At 38.3% G+C, this 19,189-nt stretch overlaps 1 protein-coding gene across 1 annotated transcript in view; it reads left to right on the forward strand.

The window, feature by feature from the left end:
• Positions 1 to 19,189, forward strand: part of UBA2 (ubiquitin like modifier activating enzyme 2) — a 29,430-nt gene that overhangs the window by 8,719 nt on the left and 1,522 nt on the right. Inside the window, exons 7-16 of the mRNA XM_007470963.1 lie at positions 2,536 to 2,603; positions 3,051 to 3,172; positions 6,773 to 6,872; positions 7,770 to 7,936; positions 9,674 to 9,769; positions 9,868 to 9,978; positions 12,366 to 12,521; positions 13,992 to 14,088; positions 16,843 to 16,948; positions 18,523 to 18,659. Of these exons, the coding sequence (XP_007471025.1) occupies positions 2,536 to 2,603; positions 3,051 to 3,172; positions 6,773 to 6,872; positions 7,770 to 7,936; positions 9,674 to 9,769; positions 9,868 to 9,978; positions 12,366 to 12,521; positions 13,992 to 14,088; positions 16,843 to 16,948; positions 18,523 to 18,659 (1,160 nt within the window). The remainder of the gene's footprint in view (positions 1 to 2,535; positions 2,604 to 3,050; positions 3,173 to 6,772; positions 6,873 to 7,769; positions 7,937 to 9,673; positions 9,770 to 9,867; positions 9,979 to 12,365; positions 12,522 to 13,991; positions 14,089 to 16,842; positions 16,949 to 18,522; positions 18,660 to 19,189) is intronic.

Consider the following 19,189-nt stretch of genomic DNA (forward strand, 5'->3'; position numbering starts at 1 on the left):
GAGGTATTTTAACCTGTTGGCATTATCCTCTTTTTTTTTTAATAAATTTATTTAATTTATTTTTGGCTGCATTGGGTCTTGGTTGCTGTGTGCGGGCTTTCTCTAGTTGCAGTGAGCAGGGGCAACTCTTCGTTGTGGTGTGCGGTCTTCTCATTGCAGTGGCTTCTCTTGTTGCGGAGCACGGGCTCTAGGTGTGCGGGCTTTAGTAGTTGTGGCTCGCAGGCTCAGTAGTTGTGGTGCCCAGGCTTCTTGGATCTGCGGCATGTGGGATCTTCCCAGACCAGGGCTCGAACCTGTGTCCCCTGCATTGGCAGGGCGGGTTCTAACCACTGTGTCACCAGGGATGTCCTACATACATTATTTAAAAAACAAAACAGAACAGTTAAGGCTGTTATAAGAGGAAAATTGCGAGACATTCTCATTCATAAGTGTAAATGAAAAAACCTATACAAAACATTAGCATACAAATCTAGAATGGTGTAAAACAAAAGTATACCATAACCAAGCTGTATTTATTCCAGGAATGCAAGCATGGTTTAACACTAGAAAAATCTATAAATGGCATTTACTTCATTAAGAATTTAAAGAGAAACTATATAATCTTCATAGATGTCGAAAAAGCATTTGGTAAAATTTAGCAAACATCTTTTCATGACAGAAATTCTTAGTAAACTAGGAAGAGAACTTTATATCAACCTGATAAAAAATATTTTCTAGAAATCTACAGCAAACATTAGTTTTCTTTATTTTTTGATTAAGGTATAATCAGAAAAGTACACATATAATGGTATAACAAAATTTCATAAGAAATACACTTGCAAGCTTTATTTACTTGGCAAACATTTTTTTTCTTTTTTAATAGACTTTTTAGAACAGTTTCAGATTTACAGAACGATTGAGAAGATAGCACAGAGTTCCCACACCCATAGCACAGAGTTCCCACACCCAGTTTCCTGTTATTAACATCTTAGTATGATACATACATAACAATGAACCAATATTGATACATTATTTATTAACTAAAGTCCATAGTTTATTTAAATCTCCTTAGTTTTTGCCCAATGTCTTTTTTCTGTTCCAGGATACCCCATTATAGTTAGTTATGTCTTTAGGCCCATCTTAAGGGGGCTGTGACAGTTTCTCAAGACTTTCCTTGTTTTTGATGACCTTGTTAGTTTTGAAGAGTACTGGTCAGGATTTTTTTTGGCTGCATTGGGTCTTCGTTGCTGCGTGTGGGCTTTCTCTTGTTGCAGCGAGTGGGTGCTACTCTTCATTGTGGTGCACAGGCTTCTCATTGCGGTGGCTTCTTGTTGCGGAGCATGGGCTCTAGGCATGCAGGCTCAGGGCTCTAGGGTGCAGGCTCAGTAGTTGTGGCGCAGGGGCTTAGTTGCTCCACAGCACGTGGGATCTTCCCAGACCAGGGATTGAACCCATGTCCCCTTGCATTGGCAGGCGGATTCTTAACCACTGCACCACCAGGGAAGTCCCTGGTCAGGTATTTTTTAGGATGCCCCACTGTCGGAATTTGTCTGATGTTTTTCTCTTGATAATACTGTGGTTATGGATTTTTGGGAGAAAGATCACAGAGGTAAAGTGCCATTTTCATCATATCATATGAAGGGTACATGTTATCAACATGATTTATGACTATTAACGTAGGCCTTGATTACTTTAAGGTAGTGTTTGTCTGTTTTCTCCACTGTAAAGTTCCTCCCTCCCCTTTCTATATTGTCCTGTCTCTTCTCACCCATTTATTGATATCAGTGTGGACTCATTGATATTGAATATGGTTTCGGTTATAATCTAATACTGTTTTATTTTGTTGCTCAAATTGTTCCAGCTTTGGCCACTGGGAGCTCTTCAGTTGGCTTTGTGCTCTTTGATATACTGCCATCAATGTGTAGGGGTTTTTTGGAGCAATTCCTTACTTTCTGGTACTACAAGATGCTCCACGCTCATCTTTTATGTTTCCTGCTTCAGCCCTAGAATTAGACATTTCTTCAAGGAGCCCTGGTTCCTTTAATTGAAGAATGATACTAGCAACCAAGATGCAAGTGCTTAGGCATAGTTCTGGGGTGCCATTTCTTTTAGGCCCTCTTAGCTGATAGAGCAAAAAATATATTTATACTAAATTGTATATATAAAATATTGATATGATTCAATGCAATTCTAATTAAAATCTCATCGGGGATTTTATTGGAACTTGTTCAGCTGATTCTAAAATTTGTATGGAAGAATAAAGCCTAAGCTCTGCAGCATGTGGGATCTTCCCAGACCAAGGCGCAGACCCGTTTCCCCTGCATTGGCACGCGGATTCTTAACCACTGTGCCACCAGGGAAGTCCCTGCAAGCTGTTTTAAACAGATTGTTTTAATACTTTTAAGTTTATGGAACATAATTTGTCACTTGTTTATTTTTCATCCCTACTAAAGATTTGAGATAACTAAATTAGTTGTTTTTGAGAAAAGTAGGAAAAGTTAACCTTTGTTCAGAGTATTTTGTTATACATAAATATTTACTATTCTTAAATTATAGCCAGTTGTTTGGGGAAGAAGATGCTGATCAAGAAGTGTCTCCTGACAGAGCTGACCCTGAAGCTTCCTGTGAGTAAACTAGTTGGGGTATATTTTCTTATTGGTGAGCACTGTCTTTATTTTGCTAATTTAATATTGATAGCTTAATGGGGGGGGAAATAATTGCTGTTATGTGCTAGATGATGTATTGTATTTAAGATGTGTTTTTAAAAATGGGTACTGCCATTTTACTTGTGAGGAAACACTGTGCAGGGAAATTTCACAAATCTAGTAAATAGAGCCAGTTGTTGTTCCCAGATCTGATTATAGGTCTGTACTTGGAACTGCTCTACATATGGCCTTCAGAAACTGAGGTAGAAAACGATGGTGATGAGCTGTTATAATTCTCTCTCCTTGAACTCAGAATGTGTCAGATGCTGGTGACCTCCATGAGTGACTCTTTTTTCCCCTAAAGGTAGATGAGAGCTTAGTTCTATACTAACTACAGTTGAAAATAAAATGGTGTTTGTTTTGTAGGGGAACCAATGGAAGCCGAAGCCAGAGCCAGAGCATCTAATGAAGATGGTGACATTAAACGTATTTCCACCAAGGAATGGGCTAAATCAACTGGATATGATCCAGTTAAACTTTTTACCAAGGTTAGGTTTACTTTTGTTTATAATTGTGGATAGATTTTTGTTACTCTGTTTTAAACTAGTACGTGATTCAATTACACTTCTTTTTATGCCTACTGCTGTCTTAGTGAATTCATTGATGCAGGTGGGATAGACAGGTTTGAAATTGTAACATCAATACTAAATCATTATAGCATCTTTATAGAAGGTAAAATACAGAGGCTTGCTTATTCACTCTTGGTTGTCTTTCCTTCCCTCACTTTCACTGAACTTCTTGATTTTTCTTTATATAACTGACTTTTGGTTCCTGCTGTTTCTCGTCTTATATCCCTTTGCCGCTCAAATCTTCTATTGAGAGTTTGGGTGACATGTTCTAACTTGCTCTTGAATCCCTAAGCCTGTGTTCTTGGGTGAATTCCTCTTCATTTTATATATTGTTTGCTCAGTATTTTTAGAAAAATCTGTAAGATTGCTTTAATTAGGTCTAAGCCCTCAGATCTGTGTTTTTAAGAGTCTTTTCTCTTTTCCCTGCTTCTTTTTTTTTTTTAATTAAAAAATTTTTGGAGGGGGGAGGTGGGTGCTTCCCTGGTGCTGCAGTGGTTGAGAGTCCGCCTGCCGATGCAGGGGACATGGGTTTGTGCCCCGGTCTGGGAAGATCCCACATGCCAGGGAGCGGCTAGGCCCGTGAGCCATGGCCGCTGAGCCTGCACGTCCGGAGCCTGTGCTCCGCAACGGGAGAGGCCACAACAGTGAGAGGCCCACGTACCGCAAAAAAAAAAAAAAAAATTTTTTTTAATTGGAATATAGTTGATTTACAATGTTGTGTTAGTTTCAGGTGTGCAGCAAAGTGAGTCAGTTATATGTATACGTATATTCACTTTTTTTAAGATTCTTTTCCCACATAGGTCATTACAGAGTACTGAGTTCCCTGTGCTATACAGTACGTTCTTACTAGCTCTTTTCTGTTTGAGAGAAATCCCTTTGAGTAAAGGCTAGCACTTCCACCTGCTATTTTTCCGTCTTGTACCTTTTTCTTCAAATAGTATTTTCTCTCTGCCCTGCATCTTGAGTCTCCTGGCTCCTCTTGTCTGCTTTATGACATGCACACGTCCTGTTGTCCTAAGCAAATGGCCTACTGCTCCCTCCAGCTTCTGTTTTCTCTTTGCTCAGTGACAATACATGTCACAGGTTGACTTTCTTAAGCCTACTGCATTTATTTCCTCAGTACAGCCTTTACCTTAGAAAATGGTTTTTATTTTGATTATACTTAAAATCAAATGCACTTAACTCTGATATGGATATCGACAGTGTTTTCCAAACTAGTATCCGTATACCTATTTCCTTTCCAACCTGAGCAACAGTTGAATGCCAGGATAATCTGAAGTACATCTCCAATCCGTTGTTCAACAGGTAACTTTAAGCATCTGCTGTGTGACAGGGGCCACTTTAAGTACAGAGGATTTAGTGGTGAAAGACAGAAAATAGGGTCCCAGCTCTTTTTAGGGAGGGAACTCAGCATCTAGAAGGGAAGTCAAACATTGAATAAGGAATTTCAAGTTCAGGGTGTTATGACGTTAAGTTCTGATGCATTGGAACCCTCTAATAATAAGTAAACAACCCCACTTATTATTAAACATTATTATTAGACCTAGTATGAGGGTTCAGAAGAGGCTGTCCAGAGGCTGTCAAGATTTCTTTAAAGTCTTGACATTTCAACTCAAGACTTTAAAGAATAAGGGTGGGGATGAGTGTGCAGCATATAGAAAGTTTCAGGTTGAAGAACTGAAATAATTCCCATTAAACGGGAGAGTGGAAAGAGGACTGGAAAGGTAAGCTGAGGTTAGATCTGGCGGGACTTTCTAGGTCATGATAAGGATGTTATACAAAGACAGTGGGAATCCATTAAAGGGTAGTCTATAAGGTATAGAAAGTATGCAGTGCACTATTGTAGGACCTGATGTTCCTCTTGTAACCAATATGGGACAGTGCCTTCTGGAGTTGTGCAATGCCAGAGTAATCTGAAGTACAATCCATCTGCATTCCCAGTGGAGTGTGGAGGAGAAGTTAGACTCAACAGGACTTTGTATGTATAAAGTCAGGAACGAAGAATAATACTAACTGGTTTCCTGCTGGGCAGCAGGTGAACACAGGTGCCATTCTCTGAGATACGTAGGGTGGGAAACAGATGTGTGCGTGGGGTTTGGGGAAGAGGGGAAGGTGATAGAATTAATTTTCAGATTCCTCTGGGATATTAGTGAGATGACAGGTGGTTCTATAGGTAAGTAGAGCAGTTTAGACTAGGGATTTGGTTGAGATTCATAGGTTTATAGAAAGAGACAGCAGTGTGAAGATAGGGACTTCCCAGGTGGTTCAGTGGTTAGAATCCACCTGCCAATGCAGGGGACACAGGTTCGAGCCCTGGTCCGGGAAGATCCCACATGCTGCAGAGCAACTAAGCCCATGCGCCACAACTACTGAGCCTGTGCTCTAGAGCCCGTGAGCCACAACTACTGAGCTCATGTGCTACAACTACTGAAGCCCGCACGCCTAGAGCCTGTGCTCCGCAACAAGAGAAGCCACCTCAGTGAGAACCCTGCACACCACAACGAAGAGTAGCTCCCGCTCACTGCAACTAGAGAAAGCCTGTGTGCAGCAACGAAGACCCAACGCTGCCATGAATGAATGAATGAATGAATGAATTTTTAAAAAACTTACAGTACTCAGAACTGTGTGGTTTTCACACTGAATTGTACTCTAATTAGTTGTGTATTTGGCTGGTTTTCAAAGATTAAGGATGCTTAATAAATATTTATTGAATTGAGTATATTTTGATAGAAATAGTTTTTTTAACTTAGCCACATCTAAATTCATACCCAGTACATACAACAAACCTGTGGAATAAGTCAGTCAACAATAGAAAATATAGCTAAGGAAAAGGTACAGCTATTAAAATCATCTGAGATTCTGCCACATAGGAGGTGTGATTCATGTGATGGTCTCGCAGTCTACATGTGGTAATGTTTATGTTTTTTATTTTTGAAATAGGAATTGTTTTGTGTGTTTGAGGTTATTTGGGGGGGCGGAAGCACATTTCAAAGATGTTGCAGATGGTTAAGAAATTCTGTTTTTGAGCCCTTTTTAAATATGTGTGCTTTACTGGTATGTACCCACAAACTTGGAGATATTGCTAACTGGTACCTTTAGGCTCAGTTCTTGTGGAGTTGGTGTGTATTCACTTAGTCCGCTTGAATGGTATGATTGTGCTTCCGACTGATCTGAGGAGCAAATTTAGGGGAGGTGACTTGGGAGGACAGGGTCAGTCAGCACAGTTCAGAGTTCCCTTACTCTGCTTTCATCAGCGTCTCTGATTTTAACTGTTTTCACATACCGGGGTTTTATGTAAAATTTCCTTTTACACTAAGGTTTAAGCTCCCCCTGCCCCTTTGAGAATCGTTAATCTACTGGTATATAACATGTGTTCTTTAAATCAGATTTTATAGTGTAATGTTTAAAGTAAATCAGCAGGGAAATTTTGTTATATTTTATCAGCATAGGGACTGTAGGGTTCATGGAATTTACCTTTCTTCCTTCCCTTCTTTCCTCCTTCCCTTCTTTCTATCTTAGCTTTTTAAAGATGATATCAGGTATCTGTTGACAATGGACAAACTGTGGCGGAAAAGGAAACCTCCAGTTCCATTGGATTGGGCTGAAGTGCAAAGTCAAGGTAAAGGATACATTTTTGTCTTTGGGATACCTAAATTGGAAATTCTCTAACCTAAAGTCTTTAATAGCCCTGTCATTTCTTGGTATACAGTGGTACACACCCATGGTAAGAAATTCAGGCAGTTCAGCAAAGTATGAAGAATGAAAATCACTGGAAATCTCATCATCTAGGGAAATAGTTACTATTAATGTTTTAGGGAATGTCTTGGTGATAACTCGGTGCACATAGACGCAGGCAGTTGTATATGCACACTTTCTGTAAACGGAATCATACTATTTATATACTCTGACTTGCTCTTTTCAGTCAGTATTATTTAACTAGTCCCTTATCAGTTAACATTTAGTTGTTTCATATTTTCCCTGACATAAAGTGTTGTTCCTTTAACTTATTTATAACTTTAAGTGCAAGAAAAACTATTGTAGTAGTGACTACTTCCTTACCCACTCTCCTTCAACACATTGTGTCTCAGCTTGTTTTGCACAGCAGTGTTCAGCATAGTGGAACTTAAAAGGTACCAGGAGACTTAGGATGTCAGTTTGGAGCAGTTTTCTACAGTTATCTACAGTAACGGATACTTCACTTTATGGCCCAATTCAATTATTGCTCTAATAGCTTCCACTTATTGAGTGCTAACTGTGTTCTGGGCATAGTGCTTATTATCTTATCTACATTATATTCTTGAATCCTCTAGTAATCTCCTATGAAGTTCTGAGACAGTCTTGCACCTTTCCCATATCAATATTAGCGATTTTCTTATACACATAAGTGTATCATAGTGATAATTACTTTAATGGAATTTGTTTCATATTATTTGATTTTCTTATCGTCGGTATTGAATTTTTAAACAGAGTAGAGGAATGATGTTAATAGTGAAATTTCTAATATTTTTTTCTTTAGGAGAAGAAACCAATGCATCAGATCAACAAAATGAACCACAGTTAGGTCTGAGAGACCAGCAAGTTCTAGATGTGAAGAGCTATGCACGTCTTTTTTCAAAGAGCATTGAGACTTTGAGAGTTCATTTAGCAGAAAAGGGAGATGGAGCTGAGCTTATATGGGACAAGGTTTGTTTTGAAAATGTGGGGCAATTACTTATACATCAAGTGTATATTTTAGTTCTTGAGCTGTACCAGAACCTAGTAATTTGGGGATGTTGTTTATTCTACCAGATTTTGAGGACATGTTGATTTTTGTTTGGATGTTTTCATCTCTAATTACTACATTGAACTATGAATTTTCTATATGTGAATTTAAGCAATATCATAAAACCTCATTTTAGATTCTTGTGTGTTCATGGTTTATAAATGTGACTTTACTGGAGTAAAATGTTTATCTGACTTAAGCAAATAGGCTTAAGAGAACTTCTTACGTAATAGAGATTTGTTAATAGAAGTCATAATATCCTTTTGGAGACAACAGCTCATAGGCCTAATTTGGCCTTGAAAGTAGTAAAATTGCCTTTTAACTCTTAAAAGTGAGAGACTTCTCAATTGAAAAGTGAGATGTAGTTTTTCTTACAAGTTAAAACAATATTTAATAGTATTTTGCAGTTAAATGTTACATTTTGAGATTGGTGAGTTTACTTATTTTTAATTGTAGTCTATTTTCTGTGGCTGTAAATGATTTATCTGATAAAGTTTATATGTTCATATATTGGTAAAGATTTGCTGTGAGTTTTAAAGTAAGGAGAAAAGTTTGATCAGTTTAAGAAAACTAAGGTAACTTTATGTGCAAATTTTGAAATGGGTTGAATCAGTCATCTGAAATCTGGTAAATTTAGATTTGGGGGAGTCTTGTAAACATTAGTCTTTAGGGTTTGTGTGCTATAAGGAGTAACTTAAAAAAATTTTTTTCATTGTTACTGTTACACTAGTGGTTTGGGAGGTTTTCATCTATACACAGGGGCTACATAACAAAATTTGGAACTGTGACTTGTTAGCCTCTGTGAGTAAACTCTGTAACTAATGGGTGTGATAAGCCAATTGCCTGGGGAAGTACCTGATGGACACTGTGTTGGGTACTCTTAAATAATCATATTTAATCCTCACCACAACCTTACAAGATGTTTATATAATTTTCCCTATTTAACAGATTAATGAATATTGGGTCAGGGAGGTTTATTTGCCTGTGGTTACATAGCCAGCCAAATAAGTATGTAAAGAACCCACATCCTATCAATGCTTTTTCTTTTATACTTTGGTGTTTCTGAATTAGGGACTACGATAGTTTCTTCTCAGTTCAAAGCAGGAAACCTTGCTGAAATCTAATTAGAGAGACTAGGATATAGGCTCAGGAAGAACGGAAGTTGTAAAGGGAAAATTATTGTCCTGCCACATCTGAAAAGAAACAGTATAGGACTGTGGAGTACGTGAAGGGAGTTTGGAGAAGGAAAGCCAAAAGGAGTAGTTCAGCTGTTTCTGAGGCTTCAATGAAATAGCTTTCTCGAAACAGCTTGTGTTCCCTGGATTCTTTACTTGTCAGACAACCTTATTGTTGACTGATGGACCCAGGGAAGGATTGCCACAATCAATAAATGGAATTGGTATTCTGGTCTATACCCGTAGTCTCCAGTGCATTTGTTTAAGCAGGAGTGAATTCCTAGAACCTGCTGGCTCTTGGTAAGACCACATTCCTGGATCACAGGAGCTGATGATGAGCCCCTGCCCCCTTCTCATCCAGAGAGGCCATCTGTTGTTCTAGTTGACTTGTTATAAATGTGTGAAACTGCTGTTCTGAAAGAAATACTAGCCAAATTAGTAAATTTGCGGGGAGACTTGTTAAATTGTTTAAATTATTGGCAGGATGACCCATCTGCAATGGATTTCGTCACCTCTGCTGCAAACCTCAGGATGCATATTTTCAGTATGAATATGAAGAGCAGATTTGATATCAAATGTAAGTTTTTTTGTACTTCAATTGTATCATCTAAAATTCTAAGGTTTTTTTTTTTTTTAACAGCTAAACTTTTTTTTTTTTTTTTTTTTTTTTTCCACTAATGGCAGGGAACATTATTCCTGCTATCGCTACTACTAATGCAGTGATTGCTGGGTTGATAGTATTGGAAGGATTGAAGATTTTATCAGGAAAAATAGACCAGTGTAGAACAGTGAGTGTTTCTATTTGCAATTTTTAAATTAAAACAATAAAATTGGTTTAAAGCAATGGAAAAGTAATTTTTCAAGTTACCTTGTGAGTTGCATGTTTAAGTAAGCTTCCTGGAAATTATAACAAAAAGGAAAACACATTTGCTTCTCTTATTTTTGTCACATTTGCAGAAGCTAGTTTGCTTCTAACATTTCTAGTTTTACTGATTTCTTGGAAGAACTCATTTTGTGAGTCCTTATTAACTTTTCTCAATTGTTTTTCAGTTCTAAGAGTTCTCTGGTTTAAAATTCTATTTGGTTATTTTATAGTCCCCTGTTCTTCAGTCATTTTTTGTCAGTCTTTTTTATTTTAAACTTATATTTGATCATGTTTATGTCTGAAATCTTTATGGATGAGTTTACAGTCATCTGCTAGATCTCTCTCATAGTGTTTTGTTTGCTTATGTGATACATGATTTTTTAAAAAAGCAATTAGTATTTGTTAAAACTATATCTGTGATAATTCTTTAAGGACCTATTGAATGTGTGTTTCTTCAGAGAGGATTTTGTGTTTAATTTTATTTATTTAGTCTTTAAAATTTTATTTATTCATTTATTATGGCTGCATTGGTTCTTTGTTGCTGTGTGCACGGGCTTTCTCTAGTTGCGGCGAGCGGGGGTCACTCCTCATTGCAGTGCATGGGCCTCTCATTGCGGTGGTTTCTGTCTTGTTGCGGAGCACGGGCTCTAGGATCAGGGCTTGAACCCATGTCCCCTGCATTAGCAGGCAGATTCTTAATCACTGTGCCACCAGGGAAGCCACCCGATTAATGCACTCTTAAAATACCTTTTATTGTTTCCATGAAATTTCAGGGTGAGGGAATGTAGACTCATATGATCAGTGAACCTGCCATCTACGTTCAGTTTTCTATTTAAATTTTTATTTTGGTTGTCATGTTTTTAATTTATAAGAACTATATATTTTTTGATTTCTACCTTTTTATAGCAGCCTGAACAAGTGTCTACTTTGTTCTGTAACATCCTTTCAGTTTCTTTGTTTTCTTATCTCTCTTCTTCTCTTGGTTTAATGATACCTGTGTGTCCGGGCTTCATTTGTTCACATTTATAAATGAATGCCAGGATAGATTAATAATAGTATTAGCCTGAGTATTAGTAGTGTTAGCAATTGTTTTTAGTACTGCTGATTTCTCCCTTCCCAGTGAAGATCAAGATCAAATAAGTCTGTTCTCTCATTGTACCCTGCTTCCAGCCCTGACAGTATATGCCTAGTATTTATTGTGGGGAGAGGCTACAGTAGGGCTCTTCCTAGCACTTAATGCCTGTCAAGGGATTTACTTCTTTAAGCTTCGGGGAATTGATGGGGTTCTTCTTTAGAGTTAATTCATCTTAGCAGATACCATACTACATGGTAATTCCACGATGAGAATTTGTGTATCAGTTTCCAGTGTTCTGACATTTGTAACTTCAGTGCAGTTTTTTTTATTAGTATTATTTCCCTTGGTTCTTATTATTTTTTTGTTTGGGTATTAGGGAAATGGTAATAGTGCCAGACATACATTATTTTTCCTTTAATTATGTAAATGTTAATATCATAGTCATCTGAAAATTTGAAAAAAAGGCAGCTCATTTGTTCCATATATCTACGACAGCATTATCATTAATTAGAGAAATTAGTGTATTGGTCTTGTTAGAAGTTGGCTTAAAGTTGATAAGAATAACCACTAGGAAGGAACCCCAAAACTGATTTAATGATGATACCAGAGACAAGTATGGTTAGGCCCTTATTCATGCTAAATTAGTTTTCAGGATAGTCTGTAGAGTCTTCAGTACACAGAGATTTCTTTTCAGTAAGCTCAGCCTTGTTTACAAGGTAGCTAATTTAAAAAGAAGGTTGGAAAAATCAGTCTCTTAAGAAGGTTTTGGGACTTCCCTGGTGGCGCATGGGTTAAGAATCTGCCTGCCAATGCAGGGAACGTGGGTTCGAGCCCTGGTCTGGGAAGATGCCACATGCCACGGAGCAGCTAAGCCCGTGTGCTACAACTGCTGAGCCTACGCTCTAGAACTCGCGAGCCACAACTGCCGAGCCCATGTTCCACCACTGCTGAAGCCCGAATGCCTAGAGCCCATGCTCTGCAACAAGAGAAGCCACCACAATGAAGAGTAGCCCCCGCTTGCCACAACTAGAGGAAGCCCGCACGCAGCAATGAAGACCCAACACAGCCATGAATAAATAAATAAATAAACAAATAAATAAGTACATACTCAAACTTTTTTTAAAAAAAAAGTCTTGATTTTCCTTCTGGAAGGGAGTATTTAAGTGAACACTGTATGATATATAAATTATGACTCAAATTTCTGATTTTTGCTTGTGTTTTTTTTTTTTCCAAAGATTTTTTTGAATAAACAACCAAACCCAAGAAAGAAGCTCCTTGTGCCTTGTGCACTGGATCCTCCCAACCCTAATTGTTATGTATGTGCCAGCAAGCCAGAGGTGACTGTGCGGCTGAACGTCCATAAAGTGACTGTTCTCACCTTACAAGATAAGGTAAGTACAGGACCTAGTTCTCTTCCTGGTTGTTCATTTTTCTTTTTATAGGAAAGGTTGTTCATTTTTCTTTTTATTTTTATAAGAAAGGTTGTTCGGTTTTCTTTTTATAAGAAAAAACAAGTCCCCTTTTACCTTTTACAGTGTTACTGTGATAACAAACTAAAAGCCAGATAATTACCCTAACTACTGAGGTGTGTTGCTTTGATATCCTGGGTTGCTTTACCATCTGGGTCCTGTTGTCTTTCCTGTCTGTGGTTCCAGAATATGTGCTTCACATCCCAGAAGGGAATAGGTGTTTTTGGCTAGAATATGGAGCACAGGTGGTACATTGGTGGCACAGTATCTTAGTAAGCAAGTTCTTTGTTTCTCAGGCAGTGTGTAAATTCTGTATTTTTTTGGCAGATAGGAGGTATCCTTACGTGATCTAGTGACGGTCCTGATTCTGGTATGTTAAGTTAGTCCCTGAGAAGGTGCATCGTTTGCACACTTGGATTCACCTGTAGAGCTCTGGGGTGAGAAATGGAGGGTTAGGATATGGTCTGGTTCTATAGCTTGGTCCTTCAGTTCCTCCTAGTTTTTTTTAAATTCGGAAAGATTTTTAAAATGGCCTGAATGGGTTCCACTTCCCACTTTGGGGATCATTTCATATAGTTCCTCTGATTATGTCCATCATAGTGTTACATATTTATATATCTCCTGACATGGGGGAGTAGACCTTTGTGGCCCTAATGGCTGCTTGAGAATGAATGGCCTTTCTCCCAGAAATGGTTACACAGGGCGGGTTGATTTGAGCTTATGATTTGGATGGGGAAGCAGCAGGACTTGATATACTGGAGGGTGGTTGCCCCATCTTCTTTCTTAGGAAAGAAACGATTATAGTTGGTATCTACTCATTCTTGAGCTAAAGGTAATTCCACTATTGGTAGGGTAGTTGGACCTTTAGAGAGTTCCTCCATTGTTTGGTTTTTTTGTTTATTTGTTTGTTTTATAGGATCAGGTAGGATTTAACAATATCACTCCTGATCTGTCTTGGAATTTAGAGATGGAACTTGGGAAGGGGAAGACTGTTTATCTGAGAATCAGATTGATGAGAAATATTTCATCTATAAAACATCTGTCAGTACGGGTTTGGAATAGAGACTAAGATAAAATATGTCAAGTGTCTAGCTTAGTACCTAATCTGCTGGGAATGACAAAATACCAAGAGCCAGCCAAGGAGTTCTCAGTCCCCATCTGGAGGAAGTTTTACCTGATCTTTATCAGTGGTCAAACATGGGGATGGAACATGGGCATGAGATAATTGGGTAAATTCCCATTGCTTTCCTGCTTGCCCTAAGGTACCTTAAAGAGCAACTTGGCTCATTTCCAATGGAAGGGGAAAGTTAAGAGCCTTTATGAAAAAAAGTCTAGGCTTTTTATGGTCTTTAATTCCATATGTTAATATTTTGAATCTTTTTTTTCTTATAGATAGTGAAAGAAAAATTTGCTATGGTAGCACCAGATGTCCAAATTGAAGATGGAAAAGGAACAATCCTAATATCTTCAGAAGAGGGAGAGACAGAAGGTATTTATTATACATTGCCTGTGTTCAGTCCCCCTCATTTGGATGCAGACTGCCTGTGTGAAGGAGTGCATGTTAGTTTATCCATTCACTATATGTGGTACTCAGTACCTCAGCTGACAGGGGTGATGTTTGTCCAAGAGTGGGGAAGCCTTGATAGCCTGCTCGTGATATAGAGCAGAGTATTGCTGAAATCAGTGCCCAGTTTTGGCTTTCTTGGCTTTCCTTTTCGGAAGTTTAAGCAGTTCATCCCTTTTGTTAATGTATTTGTTATATAAGGTGTAATGCATTAGATTCTATTTAAGCTTTCTAAGTGAGAATTGTATTGTGGTTTTGCCTCCTTCAGACCACACTGGTCAACCTGATTGGACTTAGAAGTTCCCACACCTCATTTGTCCTGACGGGGAGTGTCAGGATTCTTTTTGGCTATAGCTCCTTGTTAAGAAATTTGGGGATATTAGGTCATGAGTAACTGGAGGTTGCGTTTTGGCTGGGTCATAGTCTGTTTTAAGAGTCTAGTTGAATATTTAAGCCCCATTCTAGCCATCTGTCTCTTTTAAAGGCTAGGACCTTAAAAATGGAAACTGGTCAAGAATCTCAGTGGCTTAAATGTGGTCCTTTTCCACAAAATACTTGTGCTACTGAGGGTGAGAGAGCATTTATTCAAATATGTTTGGAGTCCTTCTGTATTGCAGGCATAGTCATAGATATTCGTAATTCAAAGATGAATAAGATAATTGTCCCTGGCTTGAAGTACTTACAGCCTAGGGGAGGAGGGATTATCAACAAGTAGATTTAGTGCCATCTAAGAAATACTATAGAGAGAAAGTGTACAAAGTTTGAATTGAAGCTTTGTAAAAGGAGGGTCGGGGGGGTGGGGTGTCACAGGAGAAAGAGGACTCATGGGCCAGTTCTTGAAGAAGAGCTGAGAGGGGAGAGTCTGCATTTGGGCAGAATGAACAGCATCTAAAAGGCATAAACTTAGGAATCAATATAAAAACTTTAGGAATGGCCAGGTATTTTGTTTCACTGGAGGGTGGGGTGCTGTGGGGTTGGCAGTGACTGTGCACCTGGAGGATTCGCTGTGTCATATGTGTAATGTCTGTTTGTCTTCCTCCTCCCACCGGGGTTTAAGCAGGGAAGTAATGCAGTTACCTTGTAGTATAATCTGCAGGGGGGTGAGATAAGGATGTAAGAGTAGAGGCAGGGAGTCAGAAAAAAATGGAGGGAAGTGAGGGAGTTTTACTAAGGCAGAAGCAAACGGCAGAGTTGAGATTTGCAGAGGCAGAATTTAGAGCACAGGTGAAGAAGGGTAACATTGTTAGGCTTGGACAGAACTGTTGCCAAGACTCTGGCTTCAGAGGTGACGCTAACCCACCAGGATAGAATATGCTCAGTGACTGGTTCCCTTTTGAACATGTTGGGCTGAGGAGTTTTAGTGAGTGTGAAAGGGCTTGGGGATGGAAGTCTGGATAGAAACTATTTTCCAGAGACATTCCAGGGAGACTAAAAAGGTAAAATAAGAAATAAAAACTAAGAATGTAGAAGATTGTTAGGTTATGTAAAAAATTATGTAAATTTAAACATAAGTAGAATTTAAAATACAGTTTACTTAGTATGTGCCAGGCACGGTGGCTATAGGTCAACAGGTTATACACAGTCTGTAGACACAGAGCAGATACTCAGTAAAGCTGACTGAGTGTTGTGAGGGGAGAGTGTAAATTGGCAGCTGAATGAGGAAGCAGTTTGTAAATGAAACTTGAGTGCTTTTACAGGTCAGGAGAGAGGAGCATTTGAACATGCAGGAGAGAAAGGATAGTTAAGGCAGGATGGCCCTAGAATAGGTAGGAGGAGGTGGTGACACCAAAAGTTTGGTTGGAGAGATTGTTCTTCATTAGAGTATTTATAATCCATGTAGCAAAGGCTTATTGAGTGCTAGTAGATGCTAAGCATGGTGTGCTACATGCTGGGGATATTCAGATGAAGCAGAAATGACATGTGGAAGAGAGAACTAAGTTGGAATTACTAGTTTTTGGAGATCCTGCTGTCTGTCCATTGAGAAATGTTGAAAATTATGTTGAAAAATTCATTGAAATAAAGTTTCCTCATACTTCTGAATTATAAAATTTGCTAAAAGTAGTTTGCTGGCATTTCTGTGGATAATCTCTTTAGAAATAGAGTATATTTTGAACAATTCTAAAAGTTGTCACTGACTTCTGTGGGATTCCAGATTAATTTGGTTTCAAGGGGAGAAGGTTCTCAGAACTTCTCACAGTTTGGTTCCCTTGAAGTAATTTTGGTAGTTAACTTTTCAGGGCTGAGTACCTAAGTGAGTAATACTTTAGTGGAGTAGTTTACTAGGGCTGCCATATCAAAATACACAGACAAGTGACTTAAGTAACATATTTATTTTCTCCTATTTCTGTAGGCTAGAACTCTTAAGATCAAAGTGTTGGGAGGGTGGGGGGAGTCGATGGGTTTGGTTTCTCCTGAGGCCTCCCTCCTTAGCTTCTTCTAAGGATACCAGTTAGATTGGATTAGGGTCCACTCCAACAGCCTCATTTTAACTTAATCACCTCTTTAAAAAGCACTGTTTCGAAGTATAGCTACATTCTGAGGCACTGGTGTTAGAGCTTCAGTGTACGAATTTTCGGGAGATAGAGTTCAGCTTATAGCAGGGGGTTTACCTTTAAAAATTAAAGTGACTGCTCCACGGACATATAACTAAAGCATCTAAATTTCTTTCAAATTTTCTAGCTAATAATCACAAGAAGTTATCAGAATTTGGAATTAGAAATGGGAGCCGACTTCAAGCAGACGACTTCCTTCAGGACTACACTTTATTGATCAACATCCTTCATAGGTAGGAACTATTAATATTTTAAGTGTAAGAAGTTATTTGAATATACAAACTTAAGATAAAGTGGAGAGAAAATGTTTTCTTACCTTTAAACCTTACTGTTCATTTGAAGCTGCACCATGTATGTGCTCAGGTTGGCCACTAAGTTCCCTGAGGTTTGACCTACAGAAAAATCTGAGAATCCAGAAAGAAAAGGGATAAGCAAGAAATGTTTAAGGGTTAACTAACTCATCAGTGGTGGCTGACCAGAAAGACCTAGAGAGGGTAGAAATTCAGGTGTTTGAATAGTTATAATCAAGGGTGCGTTCATTTTGATAATTGAACTAGAATAAAAATTTTTAATTAGTTTTAAAGATTGATTTGGAAGAAAGAAATATTTCTCCCATAAAACAAGTATTTCACTGTGATCTGGAACAGTAACAAGAGAGCATTAAAATTTATCCTATATAGATTCCTGAGTCATGTACTTTTTTCTTTTTATTTGATTTTATATCCTGCCCACTTTATAAAAAAGCATCCAAAATGCTCGCATTACAGGATATTTGCACATATGTAACACAATTTAAATACAGATGGTCCTCCACTTTGGTGTGTTTATCTGCTGAATGAGGTAACATGCTCGTTGATACCCTTAAACTGCACCCTGACTCATTACTTTAGGTAGCATCTAACAAAATGCAAAGGCTGCCACCTGCATCCACATGTTTTTTGCCAATGTTGCTATCTATGTATCCAAACATTTAGAACTTGTGTAGTTGTTTGGAGAGTATTATATTATATATATACTTAGTTTATAAAAAGCATAAAATGACAGGAAAAACTGAATGTGGGTTATTAGTATAAAATGAGACAATTGAGTGAAAGGTAGATATCGCTAGGGAGTGATATCTGGCCTCGATTAGACACCAGTTGGATGTTAGTGGTGTGCTTGTGTTCAGTTGTGAAAGGACATGTACAGTAAAATGGAAATATATCACATGGTGTCTAAAAAAGGAGGCATAATTAGGGTTTTTTTTATCATATTTTTTAGCTCTCTGGGAACAGAACCCCCCTTATAACATGTAAGTCTTTTGTTTGACTTTCATGCATTAAACTTTTATACATGTTTTTGGGAACTCATTACAAAAGCAGGGTGCTGCCTGTAAAGATGGGGAGAAAACTGAGAATCCATGTAACTCTACCCCCAAACACTAAATTACTCTGGTCAAGATCAGAGTAGAGTGTATAGAATCTTTTCACCTAGTAGCTGAAGAAATAATGCCTAAGAATTACATCAGGCCTCACAGTTTTCAACTCATTTTCTGCTTTAGCAATAAAAGTTACTTAACATTTTTTTAAAAAAACCCTTTCCCTGAATTGAAAGTGCGATGTTATTGACCATTTGAATTAGAGTTTTGAATTATCATAAAAATCTGTTATAGTCTTTTTTAAAGCTCTTTGAAAATCAGAATCCAAATATTTGGTGTGTACGTAGTATACACTTTTTGAGCTTTGAGGACAGTTTCTGTCTGGTGTGCCTTTGCTTTTGTAAGTAGTATAACAGTGGCCCAGTGTTATAGTACATGGTTCTCTTACAGTGAAGACCTAGGAAAGGATGTTGAATTTGAAGTTGTTGGTGATGCCCCAGAAAAAGTGGGGCCCAAGCAAGCTGAAGATGCTGCCAAAAGCATAACCAATGGCAGTGACGATGGAGCTCAGCCTTCCACATCCACAGGTGAGTCGTGGCCCCGGTCAGCAGGTTAATTTACCCACCAAGCACGACTATTTAGAACAGACTGATTATTTTATGAATGTTGACCATAAAGTAGAACTCTGTAGGACTACTAGAGGTGTGTTTTGGTTTGGCATTGTTTTAATGAAGCTTTGAATGTATGAACCATGAAGATATTTAAAACTGGGTAAAATTTTTATGGAAAATAGACACTTTATTTTTTTGTTGGTTTGTTGTAACGACTGGAAATGTCAGTTTACTGGTGTATAAAGATGGTTCATTCTCAGTAGTAGTAGTTTTGGATTTTGTATGCCTGTTCGTAGGGGCAGTAAATCAGTGCCTCTAACTATTTTGAGTGAACAGATGCTTGGTAAGTATAGCATTTTAGCATTTCACAGTTTTCTCAGAATCAGTGTGACTTCGGTAAAGTGCACCAGAAGCTTTCTTTTCCTGGGTGTTCAGTGTTGGTGCTTTACTGTGCTCTAATGTAAACATTTACTACCTGCCTCAGCCCACCCCAACTCCCCCCCCCC

Source organism: Lipotes vexillifer, unplaced genomic scaffold, assembly GCF_000442215.2.
Source record: "Lipotes vexillifer unplaced genomic scaffold, Lipotes_vexillifer_v1.1 scaffold182, whole genome shotgun sequence".
Classification (NCBI taxonomy): Eukaryota; Metazoa; Chordata; class Mammalia; order Artiodactyla; family Lipotidae; genus Lipotes; species Lipotes vexillifer.